This window comes from Branchiostoma floridae, chromosome 11 (genome assembly GCF_000003815.2).
Source record: "Branchiostoma floridae strain S238N-H82 chromosome 11, Bfl_VNyyK, whole genome shotgun sequence".
NCBI classification, from domain to species: Eukaryota; Metazoa; Chordata; class Leptocardii; order Amphioxiformes; family Branchiostomatidae; genus Branchiostoma; species Branchiostoma floridae.
The window spans coordinates 23,427,690-23,441,141 of NC_049989.1; the positions used below are offsets into that span (position 1 = coordinate 23,427,690).

General features: G+C 42.1%; 2 protein-coding genes across 3 annotated transcripts in view; both read right to left on the bottom strand.

The window, feature by feature from the left end:
* LOC118425260 (CUB domain-containing protein 2-like) overlaps positions 1–13,452 on the bottom strand; it is a 104,934-nt gene that overhangs the window by 36,728 nt on the left and 54,754 nt on the right. The window lies entirely within an intron of this gene.
* On the bottom strand, positions 2,363–13,228 carry LOC118425264. Of its 2 annotated transcripts, none has more exons than XM_035834056.1 (7): positions 12,866–13,228; positions 10,673–10,774; positions 9,349–9,501; positions 8,391–8,527; positions 7,767–7,908; positions 7,159–7,291; positions 2,363–4,666 (listed from the first exon to the last, which is right to left on the bottom strand). In XM_035834056.1, the coding sequence occupies exons 1-7, from the start codon at positions 13,142–13,144 to the stop codon at positions 4,572–4,574; spliced, it is 1,041 nt and encodes a 346-aa protein (XP_035689949.1). In that variant the 5' UTR covers positions 13,145–13,228; the 3' UTR covers positions 2,363–4,571. The 2 variants fall into 2 exon arrangements, with proteins under 2 accessions (XP_035689949.1, XP_035689948.1); XM_035834055.1 differs by having other exon boundaries at positions 10,673–10,770; positions 12,862–13,227.

Here is a 13,452-nt window from a genome sequence, read left to right on the forward strand (position 1 = left end):
ATTTTATATTCCCGTGAATTTTGTAACAGAATCTGCAGTTCGCAATTCACTAGGCTTTGTAACATTACACACCCAAGCGTTTGATGTGCTATCGGCTTGCATACACTAGACGAAAAAAACTCAACTTTTGGCGCCCTTGGTAGAAAAATGAAAACGGTTCATTACTACAAAGAAAAAGATTTAGACTTAACTATCAAAGAAGCACAGTAGTAGATCAAACTTTTGTGAAGTAGGGGTCAGATATGTAGCGTTGTTACCTGACAGCGAAACCGGATGAAACCGGTTTTCTCTTTTGTTTACAAAAGTCGAAAAGACGCCATTTTACTATTTGGGACCTCGTTCAAAAATTCTAAAATAATCTTAACTATGAGAAAGTGCAGCTGCGAAAGTGCACTAAAGATCTTGTAGAATTATTGGTAGCTTCTTGCAGACACAACAAACTGTACAAATAATTTGCTGCAGCCAATTCTCTCTCAAATTTCGCGCCCGGGACGACAACAATGGGGCCACTGCCGTCCCAGGTAAGTTGTTGTAAGAACGTACGGAGGCGAGAACAAACCGCTCTGATGTTCGCCGACAACCTAATTATAAGTCTAGAGCATAGCCATTCTTCCACGTGAAAATCTGAACATAACGTACAATTCGTATTTTGAGCCATATCTCCCGGTAGTTAACACTTAAGCTGACCAAAAAAACTCCATCGTGAAGAAAAAACTATCGCCGCCATCTTGGAGAAAAATCAATCGATTCTCTTCCATCGCTGTGGAACTATGGGACAAAACGTAGTGAAAATGTGACAAAATTGGCTAAAATGTCGTAGACACTTAAAACTGCATAAGGTGAAATATTCTTAGAGGTCCTAAAGTCTAAAGCATAGCTCAAAGCTTTGCCAGGTGCGTAAAATAGAGCATTAAATTCAAAGTTCAGTGACCCAAAACGACCTCTAATACGCACATGGAACAGCGAGCGATTTGAAGCGTTTTGCACATGGTCATCCCAAATAATTGAGATATTTTTAAGGCAAACTAATGTAATTTTCGTGTGCATATATTTTTTTCCTGATGTGATAATCATATCGTGCGTTATGTTGGATGAAATTTGTGTTGTTGTTTTTTCACACCGCCACGGCTCTCGCGGGCCGGCTTGTGGGCGGAGCACTCTGGCCTGGCAACGCGGATAATACCTTAGCAACGTGACCAATGTGAATTAGCTGGTGTGTTACGCCGAACGGCGGTTATACCGGCTATATAGATACAGATACAGATACAGATACAGAATATAGAACTTAAGTTTGGGTTCTAGCTGTTGTCTCTCACTAGTCCAGAACAGTGCGAAAACGCTCGCTCTTATGTGGCTGTCTCTTTGAATCCGTAACAATTCCGTATTGAGATGTTTGCTTCATTAGCGTAAAATTTACGTAAGACAACATATATATATATCTATATTCATCAACCCACGTTTTCATTAATTCTGTAACCCATGTTATATTACTACAAGGTTTGTTATCAGTTTTTGGATTGGCTGATTACTCTCTTTGCGCAGTATGAGTTGTGGTAAGCTTACAATCAGAGGGGCTGTTAACACGCTCCAATAACCTCAGTAAGCCCTTCGTCACATTACCTACCCGGGGCTCTTTGCGAAAAATTTAAGTTATTCTAATAGATATGCACAAAGCTTACTGTTGAATGTTTTCTTATCCATTTCATTTTCTTGTAGTCTTTTGTATCGTACTTTCCGTTCCACAAAACTGTCCAGCCGGGCCCCTTTGTTGAAACGTGACGTTAGCCTAACAACTGTAATAGTAAACAACTGTGAACATGACTATATAAACCTTCGTGTATTACATGTCTGTATGAGGTCCGTCATGACATTTTTCATACGTAGTCGTACGTACAATACTCATCTCATTTGCATCTCAATCATTTTGTGCCATTTTGAGGTCTCGAGACACTAGGAAAACCGTACGAATTTTGTACGGTTTTCATCGTGTCAAATAGAAAGCCGGATAAAAACGCCTAAAACACGTCAAAAACAGCCGGAGTCGTGACCCTGCTACCCTTACCCTGGAGGGCAGGTCCCCTGGTAAGTTTAACATTCTAATTGACATGGGTGACATGTGGCGACAGTTTTTTTTTTTCTTGAGAACAGGGGAAGATCGATAATTGAGCGGATGTCATCCATGAAATTAAGTCAGTGTGGCCTAAGGAGTACATACTAGTAGCAGAAGGGACTTTCCAAGAAGCCCCCCCCCCCATGAGACCAAAAGATTATACATGTAATTATCTCGTCCTTATCTTATAATTAGTGCGGTCACGGATCATTAAAATCTGCTTGAAGAGCCATACATTAAAAAATCTCAGGGTTAAGTTATGAACATTTATTTCATGTCTACAATACTTGTGTTCAATGGACATTGCAGTTATACCTGGATACAGGTGTGCTAACAGATGTGTTTTTACAAGTGTGACTGTCACGAAAGGTTAAAATCCGGCCATTACTAAAAAAGCATCATTCCAACATCTGCTTGGAGACTGTATTCACATTCCTCAACTTAACTCAACTATTCACCTGCTTATTTCATGAAGGTCTGGACTCAAATGATACAACATGAACATACGGTCGATCCTGATATGAAGGAACAGTTATGGCAGCTGTTTAGGAATATAACATAGTCGTACGTACAATACTCATCTCATTTGCATCTCAATCATTTTGTGCCATTTTGAGGTACGCGTAATGGACCGTACTGTGCGCATGTCCGTGTGCCTAAAACTGACACAAAACTATGGGATACGTTTTGTGCGAAAATAAAAGGCTGGTGACTAAAATGTACGCACCTTACACAGACTTAAAATACACACTCGGTTCTATACAATTTACCACACTCACACAGGAAAGGACCTCAAGCGCAGGACCTCAATTTTCATTTCGAGGGCTAGGGACTGTCCCTTGTACATACACTTCGAACATCCAGTGTACATTGAAGATTTGGTATCCATGTTTCGGGAGGCCGATGGTGGAAACCATATACAGTAATTTGCACTGAAGCAACAAAAAAACAGATCAAGACAGCTATATTTTGGGCAATCGCCAGGTGCGCGATTGGTATAAGTTTAGTGCGTCTGACATTGGCGCTCGATGCACAATGCACACGTACCCATTCGCAGAAAAAGAAATTAGGTTCCCCACTGCTTACGCATCAACATGCGTTATGGATAAGGCGAATTCGGTATCTATGCGCTTGATGTTCAATATCCATATATAAGCAATACATAAAGAGGTTTAAATGCTTATCAAGGCCACATAATTTCATACGTTTGTTGTTCTCAGCACTTACAAGGGATAATATAAGTCCGAGGGAAAGGTCATAGTAATGTACCTTGGTACACACAGTTTTAGGAAGTGAGACAAATTTGTTTCCCAACTTTCTGTTGCCTACTGACCTCTTCCTTATTTGTATTCCTGATATTCCTGAGCCTGGTATTCAAACATATTATAGCCGCCGAGTCTGTTCTAAGAGAGGATGAAGAAACTGGGCAGCTAAAATAGGTTTGTAAACCAGACTATAATTTCTGTCTAATAGCCCAGCCGACCCCGGGTTGGAAATGTGACCTAAGACAGCAGGCCATATAAATACACGCTCTGATTACCGCAACAGTTGTTCGATTTTGGTACACAAACGCTGTCTTATACTCAGCTACTTGCAGTGGGTCAATAGAGAGAACCAAGGGATAAGGGTGCACATGATCGATATACTCAATATAACAAACTCTTTATATTAAGTACAAAATGTCCATCAAAAAGTCACAGTTCAAGGTTACATGATGGATGAAGGTCAAAGATACCAGCTCCTGTATTAAGCGTTAGCAGCAGCAGAGAGACAGGGACAAAACTCCGGTCACTGGACATCCGGAAGGACTGAATACATTTGGGACTTTATGTCAAGTACGCTGACTCAAACCTAACACTGTAAGTGAACACTGAAGGGCTGGAAGAGAATATTATAAGGTCTCAGTAGAGTCAGGCGGTCACTGTAGACAGGTGGTCACTATAGACAGGGTTCACAGTAACTTGAAAGTTCATCTGTGTTGGTAGGAGTCAAACTGTATTATCCAACAACAAAATTCGACTCACCCAAATTTTGGACTGAACAGCACCAGTCTTTTTGACGTCACGTTATGCAGATAGAACACGTGACTCAGTAAGCAGTGGATCGTAGGTTGCTTACTGAGTCGTGTGTTCTATCTACATAACGTGACGTCACGGCAGCAGTGGATTGTTCATTCCTTGACAAAGACTGATGCTGTTCAGTCCAAAATTTGGGGGAGTCCCATTTTTGTGTTGGTGTTGGATATTACAGTTAAACTAGCTCAAAAAGTGGCCAGTGATCATTTGATCATCATGCAGAGGTTGAAAGTAGCATAGTACAAAATGGAACATAGGGATGTCAAAACATAGGGGTGTCAGAACATATATAATACTTAGGGGTGTTAGAACACTTCGTGCCCTTGAGGTTTGAGACATGTCCTTCCAGATTTTAAGTGATCGGCGTTTGATAGAGAATAAACAATTTAATCCCAGGTGCCGGTTGCCGCGACGACCACGGAGGGTTCGGAGTCCTTGCTGTTCTTGATCTGGACAGTCCACAGGTTCTGGGGTACAACCACTGCAGAAGAAGTGCGGCATATTTGGATCAGTCATTACTGAAATTGTTGACCGAAACACTTACCTTGTCACACCTGGACTACAGCACAGCGGTTTGGACTTCTACTTCACAGAAGAACATCAACATACTACAAGTAATGCAGAATAAGGCGGGAAGACTTATTCTTGGATCTTACCGCATATCGGTCAGGCAGATGAACAGTGTCTTATCGTGGCAGACGGTTATGGAGAGACTTTACGTTACCAACATGTGTACTTTCCATAAAATACTCTACTTCAACCAACCTTCCACTCTTTACAGTAAACTACATCTCGTATCTCACCAACACACCTACAGCACAAGATCCGCAAAACGCAATGACTTCAAACTACCAAAACCAAAAACAACAGCTGCAACGAAGTCTTTTCTCTACCGGTTCTCAAAATCCTACAACACTCTTCCACAACATATCAGATCATCCGTTCCATCATCCTTCAAACTACTCATCAAAGACAGGCTAAAAAGGACTCAAACATTCTGAACTGGTAGCACATTGAAATTGATGTAAATATGTATATACTATGTAATGTTATGTGTATGTGTACCAATGTAATGTATATGTTTTAATGTATGACCCCAGGAAGAGTAGTGGATGCACATGTGTATTCACTAATGGGTGTCATTTTAACAATGAACAATAAACTGCAGAACAACATGGGGAGGGGGCAACAAGGTCAAGTCACAATCTGGGGGTTTTGCTAATTTTTAATTCTCAACAACCAGGTTTTCCATGGAAGAATCTAGTCTAAGTATACCATCCTCCGTAGTGCCCACTGGCTCAATACTATCACTTGCTAACCGTTGTTACAAACGAAAGTATTGAGCCAGTGGTCACTACGGAGGATTGCACTCAGACTAGGAAAAATCCTGGCGGAAATAATTTCAGTATCGCATTATGGCTCAGTTATTGCCTGAATTAGGCCATGTTGATTTGATCAAAGACATATGGATGACATCCATGCGCGCATCAATTTTTGTCCGTTTCCCAATTTAAAAAAAAAATCCTATCGTACTGTAAATTGTATAAAGCAGCTGCAAAGTGATCAAATGTATGCCGTAAGTTGCAAAAAATATCAGACGAGATGAAGGTGAGCTGTGGAAGTTTGGAAAACTGTCTCAGGTAACCATTGTATGCCCAAATCAAGTTGGTTCAGCGGCAGTTTTTTTGAATGACGGAAAAGGGGGCATATAGTCGGCAGACAATTGGGGAAAATCGAAAAGTAACGCAACTCAAGGGACAGGGAATTACAAGTAGGGCATATATAGATGCATGGAGGTATTGAGGGAGCTATTGAGTGTCAAAGGCCTCTCTTTAGTATCCCCAAATGATGGCAAAATGGTAGATTTTAATACGTTCCCAACATGTTTGTGTAGTTTGCCGCCAAAAGTGTTCAAATGTACTGCCGTCGAAGTCAATATTTGGGAAGGGACAGTGAAAAAGTAGGACACTATTACAGAAGTAGTATATTGATAACAGAACACCGCATGGCAGCAAAATGAAGAGAGACAGTGGTGAGGGTGAGGCGAGGAAGCTTGCAGAACTGTCTCAAGCAACCATGGTATGGCCAAATCAGGCCGTTTTAGTGCCACAGTCTAATTTTCTGATGACAGAAAAGGGGGGCGTTGTCAGATGACAATGGAGAAAACATCGAAAAGCTACACAGTTCAAGGGACAGTGAACAATTAGGGCATGGCCTTGGGTACATGGAGATAACAAAAGATCCAGGGCCTGTGTTGTTTAGTGTCCCAATTATGGGTCGAGTGGTGTAACCGCAGGGTGTTTGGTCCATAACCCAGAGGAAGCGGCGTTTGCTCATTTGCATGTTCGTGACAAGACAAATGCGACAGTAACCGCTAAGGTAAGTTAGCGCAATCCTAGAGTTCCGCGATCTCATACCTTCGCCAAATAATATTGACCTTTACAACCCAGGTGTATTATGTATGTTTCCTAATAATTGTGCTCATCAGCGCCACAATTGTGTAAATTACATCATTTATGATTATCACCCAAATGACACAAGTTCAAAGTATGTAACGGGAGGGGGCCATACTTCGACAGCCGTTCTATGTGGATGCACATGGCTTTTGTCATTGTACATTTTACAGTGAACTCATCAAAAACATGTTAAGATCTTGTATACATCCATATAACTGATTGAAGCTGTACAGATATATATTTCATTTAACGGTAGCGTTCCGCACTGTACTTTGACAGCGCACGAAACTTACGGCAGGTTTTCGGCTTGTGTCCTAGCAGAATAATGACAATGACTTTCGATGCAACGCTGCACGCAGATTTCATAATGAAGGCAATTTGTATTTTATTTTGGCCAAACTTTTTTTATTCACACGCTTGCATCAGTTTAGGGGTTTCCAGAGGATGTCATCCATATAATCAAATCAACAAGGCCTTGGATAGAAATAAGATGGATAAATAAATGCATATGACGTACATGTTTCTCCGGGTTTGAGCGTGACGTCGATGGGTTTGCAGGTGGTTTCGCAGATGGGATCCGGTTCCAGCCGGTACGAGACGCTGCCCTTGACCTGCGCCAGCCACACCACTGAGTGCTCCTCAAACGGCAGCTGCAGGAACAAGAAAGTAAACAGTCCTGAATTATTTGTTTCCTTTGTTTGTTGAAGATTCACCATATATATGGATGGTAACATGTTACATCTCAACTTAACTGGCTCTCACATACACAGTTACATTTACATTACATTTAAGTCACATCTCAGGTAAATGAGCAAAAGCAATTATCATATACACCACAAACAAAAAACAAAAAAGGAGAATAACAACTGTCAAATAAAAGTTCTCTATTTCAATCTGTTAGATACTGCAGACTACTTTGCTCCAGGTGAGAATTTTGCATCATAAAAGTTAGACTAATCTTTGCACGTTCGACCCTTGCAAGAAGTAAAACAATGGATGATGACTGAATGAGTCCGAGGGTCTGATGACTGAGAGTGAATGAGGGTGGGAGTGAGTAGATAGGTGAGAGTGACAGAGTGAGTGAATGTGTGAATCTGACTCAGCGAGCAAATAAATGAGCTTTACCGGCACAAAGTGTTTGATGGCCTGTCCCTTCGACACAAAGACCCAGTTGGACTCATGTGACTCGACCATCGGTGGTAAGAAGTACGGCCGCGTTCCGTAGAATTTCCTCATCAGCCGCACACCGTCACGCTCGCAATTCTTCCTGTCAATCATCAGAACAACTCAAGATGTTAGAGATTCTTTTCTTAATTACCTGTAAAGGTTTTTGTATCCTGTCAGCTTGATTAGGGCTCAAGAAAAGTAATCATTAGCTTGCTATTTATGTAGTCAATTAAAATTGTGTGTGAAATTTAAAAAAAAGGTCTTTTGCATAAACAGACTGGGTTTGAACCCATGACATCATAATTGCAAAGTGAACTCTCTATTCCCTAGGCCTATTGCACAGGTTTGATTTCAGGAATGTGGAATAAAATTTGGGAAGAATAGTTTGCGTCAAGGAACACCTTTTTCTTGTCTGTTAAGTTTGTTTTTTCTCGTGCAAGAACAATTGACAAGTACAGACAAGATGACCGCGCACTCAAGTCAAATTGTATTAGTGATGCCATCAAACGAAAACAGACTTAAACTTAAACTAAGGTGGACGTATAAATGGACGTCAAAACAAAGATGAAGCTGGAGACTCACCAGACTGCGTACCAGTCAGCCTTTCCCTGCGCTTCAGACAACAGGACGGAGGGGTGAGGGGAGGACAGAGACTTCTTCAGACTGGAGTGGAAGTCACAAACTCCCGACGTCAGGAACTCCTGCTGGGTGGAGTACAGCTGTGCAGGGCACACAGAGGAGTAAAATATTACACATGGGACTGTAGATAGAAATCATTACAGTATTGACATGACAAAATTACAGTGACTTTCTTAAGGTCTCTAACAAGTACTTACAGTACAACTAAACAGACATATAGAGTAATGTATTTAAGTTTGCGGGGATTTAATTTTGCGGTAGTGGCGGTTTTAAGTTCACGGTAGTACCATGCACTGTAGTCTCTTATTGCCATGGAAAAATGTTTGCAGTGGTTTTAAGTTCGCGGTGAAGCTGCCAACGCAAAAATGTTGAACATTAAACCACCGCGAAAGTTTCTGCATTTACTGTAATGGATTATCTATAGGTATGAACAATCAGGTGTGTTACAGCTGCAAAGGAAACAAATAGAAGTTGTTAGGACATGTTACAAGTGTACGTAGAAATGATTGATAAAAGAAAATTTTAGTCTTGTGAAGATGATTGAAGTACTAGTGCAACTTAAAGAATTGAACTGTACCTGACATCAATTTCATTTGTTGGTTGTCAGCCATATAATTTTAAAAAGAACAAAAAAATCATGCTTGTCTGGAAGGTCAACATGAAATCAGAGCCAACAAAGTCAAAAGTCATTGTACACACAGCTGCTGTTATTGATATTAGTTTGATTTTTTTCAGTTATTTTCATAGTTTTTTTCTCTTTTTTCACCAACTCCTCTGTTTTCATTCACTTTTCTTTAACTCATCCTGATTTGGGGCTGAAAAAAATGTCAGAGAACCAACAAACGAAGATAGTTTGGCCTTTAACATGTTATTACAACATACTACAAGAACAAAACATTACCTTCAGAAAGTCGTCAAAAGTGATCTGGTTGAGTTCGGTCCAGTCCTGCGTGGCGTCAGTCACCACGAGCGGCACGTTGTCCAGCAAGAGATCTGACATGTCCGCGTGGTCAACCTTCTTCAGTCGCTTCACCCCTCTAATCTCCAAACACACCTGAGAACAAGAGGGACCAAAGCAGGGCTCTAACCAGCTCGAAATTTTTTTCCATCAGACAATTCCCATTGTCGCGAAAACCGCGAAAACACTATTCCAGGAGTTAGAAACAATGAACTGAGACCTTGAAAAACGGGATTTAAATGAGATTATCGTATGCGAAAGGGCGCCGACACACTTCGTCAACAATCATAACAATAGCAAAACAAACAGTGTGTGGCTTTTACGGCCATGGACGGTGTCCCCAAGCTGCCTGTAGCTTCCACCAAGGATTTTTGGTGTTCAAGGTTGACGGATTGGTTTTAAAATTTTTCCGTCACACGCAGCAAATTTCCGTCAATTGGCGGAAAAACGGACGCTGGCTAGAGCCCTGGACCAAAGTAATCTCCAGGCAGATCTACCGATGGCATGAGGAGTTTAGCTCGTCAAGGAGTGTTCTGAGTCACCGGTTGATCTGCCTGGAGATTAGGACCAAAGATCTCATCCCTTCTTGAGAGAATTGTTACTGTAGTTTTTTTTTTTAATTTCTTGGAGGATTTGGTCCTTGGTAAAGACCACCTCTGGCTTTGTTAGCCTGATGAAATCTTGCTTATAGCAGCCTGCCAAACATCTGCCGGCCCCCGCGGGAGGGGTCAGTTACAGCCCTGGACAGCGGAGTTTGTGTTACACAGACTATGGTTTTGTGTCCTCAGAGAAAAACCCTACCTGAAGCTAGTTAACTCCTTTCACCAAGTGCTTTAACCAAGGGCACAACACTAGGGATTCAAACCCAGAACCTTTAGATTCTAAGTCAACAACCCTAACGGCCTAACCACAAGACTACTAGTACCTTGCCATCAAAATGAAATGAAAATAAATCAAGTCAATTTGCTTAAAATCTTGTTCCAATTTCTATAATGTTTTTACTCACAAAGATGAACTTTATCACTGATTCCTTGGAGGTTAGACATGAAGTTAATAAGATCGCCCAAATGCAACTTGGAATGATTTTGGAAACTACATGTAGGTACTCCTTTTCACCGAATGCGGAAGGAGTTCAGTGGTGAAATACTGTTCAATCTTGCCCAAATCATATCCACTTGAGTATCAAACTGCTTTTCTCATATTAGAGTCATGTTTCTTCTGACGAAGGTTTCTTACGCTACTAAAAAATGTCCCATCTTATAATTACCTCACAGTCCTCAGCTGTCAGGAGTGGAGGCTGGATGTAGTACGGGTTGTTTATGAGGCACTCCTCGTCATACAGGTAGGTCCAGTCCCAGTATGGCAACACCTGGGGGGGGGGGGGGGAGCACAGGTCAGGGTTGGACAAGTCCACTAGCCCTATTGTCCACGGCAAGTGAAAGTGCTGTTCTGGCAAGTGCATGACCTACCCCACTTGCCCGATCGGGCAAGTACGATTTTTCCATTGAGTGAGTACAATTTTGATATACTTTTTACAGTGATGACATCAAGAAATGGTCAACAGCGCATTCCACTGCTGGAAGTGAAAATGTATATACTAGTACCAATGACATTTGAATTTTGGGGCAAGTGAAAAATTGGTTCGGGCAAGTAAATTTTTTATGTGCTTGCCCGATATAGGACAAGTGAATTTTAGAAAACTTGTCCAACCCTGACAGGTGTGAGTACAGGTGTGACTGTGTGAATACAGGTGTGACTGTGTGAGTACATGTGTGAGTACAGGTGTTTAAGAGACATTCCTCACCATACAGGTAGAACTACAGGTGAAATCACACAATGCAGCATGCATAGTCCAGTGGTTAGTGGCCAGTGCCTCTGAGAAGTTGGAATCCCGACTGTTGTCGCTCACCTGACATGCACGCGAATGGAAAGGGTTGAAGTTTTTTGGACAGGACTTTATGCTGTGGTTTGCTGTTCATTGTGCTAAAATTCATGTGGAAATAAAAAGAGCTTGGGGAATTTCCCTGGTACAATGATCACTGTACATTATAAGTGTCTCTTTTCTCTGTCACAAATCGTGTAGTAGATTATCTCTTCAGAGAGCTAAGCCAGTTTGAGATTACTTTTATCCCTGGGTGGCATGGGATTACAGGTGAAACAACAGGTGTGTGAGGGATATAAGACTACTGATGGAAAGGACTTAGAGTAGAGTAGAGTAGAGTAGAGTCTTCGGTTAGGTAGGAGTCTTGCTCCAGCTGAAACCGCTCCTCATTCTGTTCGGTCAGCATACCGACATGGTTGGTTTATGTGGTCTGTCCAGAGCCTTGTGGTTGTACATAATGGGGTGATCTTCCATGGCTCTATCTAGCCTCATCTTAAAAGTGTTTACTGTTGGTGCTGTAACCACTTCTTCTGGCAGTGTGTTCCACCATGGCACTACTCTGTTGCTAAAGAAGTAGTTTCTTTTGTTGGTGTTTGATCTTGGCCTTGTTAGGCGTAGGCTGTGCCCTCTTGTCCTCCCTTCCCTCTTATTAATTAGTTTCCTGTATACATGGCTCGGTGTCGTATAACCCGTGTATGTATTTATACATGTTGATAAGGTCTCCTCTTAGCCTTCCCTACAGTAGGGTGGGGAGTTTCAGGGTTCTGAGCCACTGCTCATATGGGAGCTCTCTCAGGCCTGGGATTCTCTTTGTTGCACGTCTTTGTACGTTCTCTATAATGACTTATGAGACAACCAGGACAGATACAGTAGCCTGTTATCAAGCCGTAGTAAAGCTCCAGAGCTTAGAACTGTATCCCCGAAGGGATCTAGGGAGCACAGAAGAGGTTTGGGAGCTTAATATTAAATACGGCTGGATACCAGGCTAACAGTGGCTCGGACTCTGTGTGAACAAAAACGACAGCACAATGATACCAGAAACCGATGAATCATCATCATCATTATATATATACCAAGGACGTCCGGATTGCTGTAGCCTCACGAAGTTTTCCACGAAATCATCTTCCGGGAGGGACGTAAAACGGGGGTCCCGTGCTCGAGGAGGTGCCTCGACCACGTTAAACAGCCTCATTACTCATACTTGGGGTACCTACTGGCTGGCAAAATACACCAGATGATTATTATTATCATCATCAAAGATACCCCCAAATAGCCCCACAAGGGGCAATGTTGGGGGGGGGGGGGTTATGTCCCGGGTTACTCCTTGGTTGGTTCTAGGGAAAAAAAATGAGTACTTGCATGTGTCAGTGCGTGCAAAGACGGGTTGATATTTGAGGTGGTGACTACCTTTGGGCAGGTTTAAGTACGTTCTGTGTGCCTATATCAATCTTCTTGTTTAAAATTAGAAGAAGGTGAGGCGGGCGTTCCGCCACCTTTCGGAAAGAGGGCGCCACTGCACTATATTTAAAGTCGGTCAAGCGGTTAGAGAGACAACAAACAAACAAAATACCCCCGTACCTTCACGAGCGCTAGTTTGCCGAAGATGGCCACCTTGCGGTGTGCAGGGTCCCAGGTGTAACATAAGACAACCGCGCCCACGAACAGGGAAATCTTCAGGAGTCTCCAGAGCCAGGTCTTCCGCCTGCCGCGCTCGGCGATCCTCGCCACCGGCGCCGAGAGACTCCGGATCTGCTCCTCGGTAAACCCCGACTTCACGCAGAAGTCGTGCAAGTTGGTGATCTCTTGGTCTATGAGACGGAGCTTCTCCTCCTTGGTTAGCTTATCGTCTTGAGACATCGTGAAAAACACCTTTCCAACTCACACTTTGGTTGTCTTGCAGCTTCTACACTTCCTGGTTCACAGGGTAATGACCTTTGACATTTTGTTGTTTTCCACAAATTAATTTTAAGCCTGTCTCAACTACTAAGAAGGGCAACAATATTTCTGATTCTTGTATCATTGAAATGTTCCGTCGGACAGCCAAAATACTTAAATAACATATTTTGATGATATATGATGATATTTTGCAAAGAAATTGTCAGTTTTGTATTTAATAATCAATATTTTATAGGCACTACTAATAGTTCTCACTAGGCCCCTGCGCA

Coding starts and splice junctions, on each gene's coding strand:
- LOC118425264 (XM_035834056.1), bottom strand. CDS start 13,144: ATGTCTCAAGACGATAAGCTAACCAAGGAGGAGAAGCTCCGTCTCATA. Junction 10,775..12,865: donor GCAAACTAGCGCTCGTGAAG/GTACGGGGGTAT, acceptor CCCCCCCCCCAG/GTGTTGCCATACTGGGACTG. Junction 9,502..10,672: donor TGACAGCTGAGGACTGTGAG/GTAATTATAAGA, acceptor TCTTGTTCTCAG/GTGTGTTTGGAGATTAGAGG.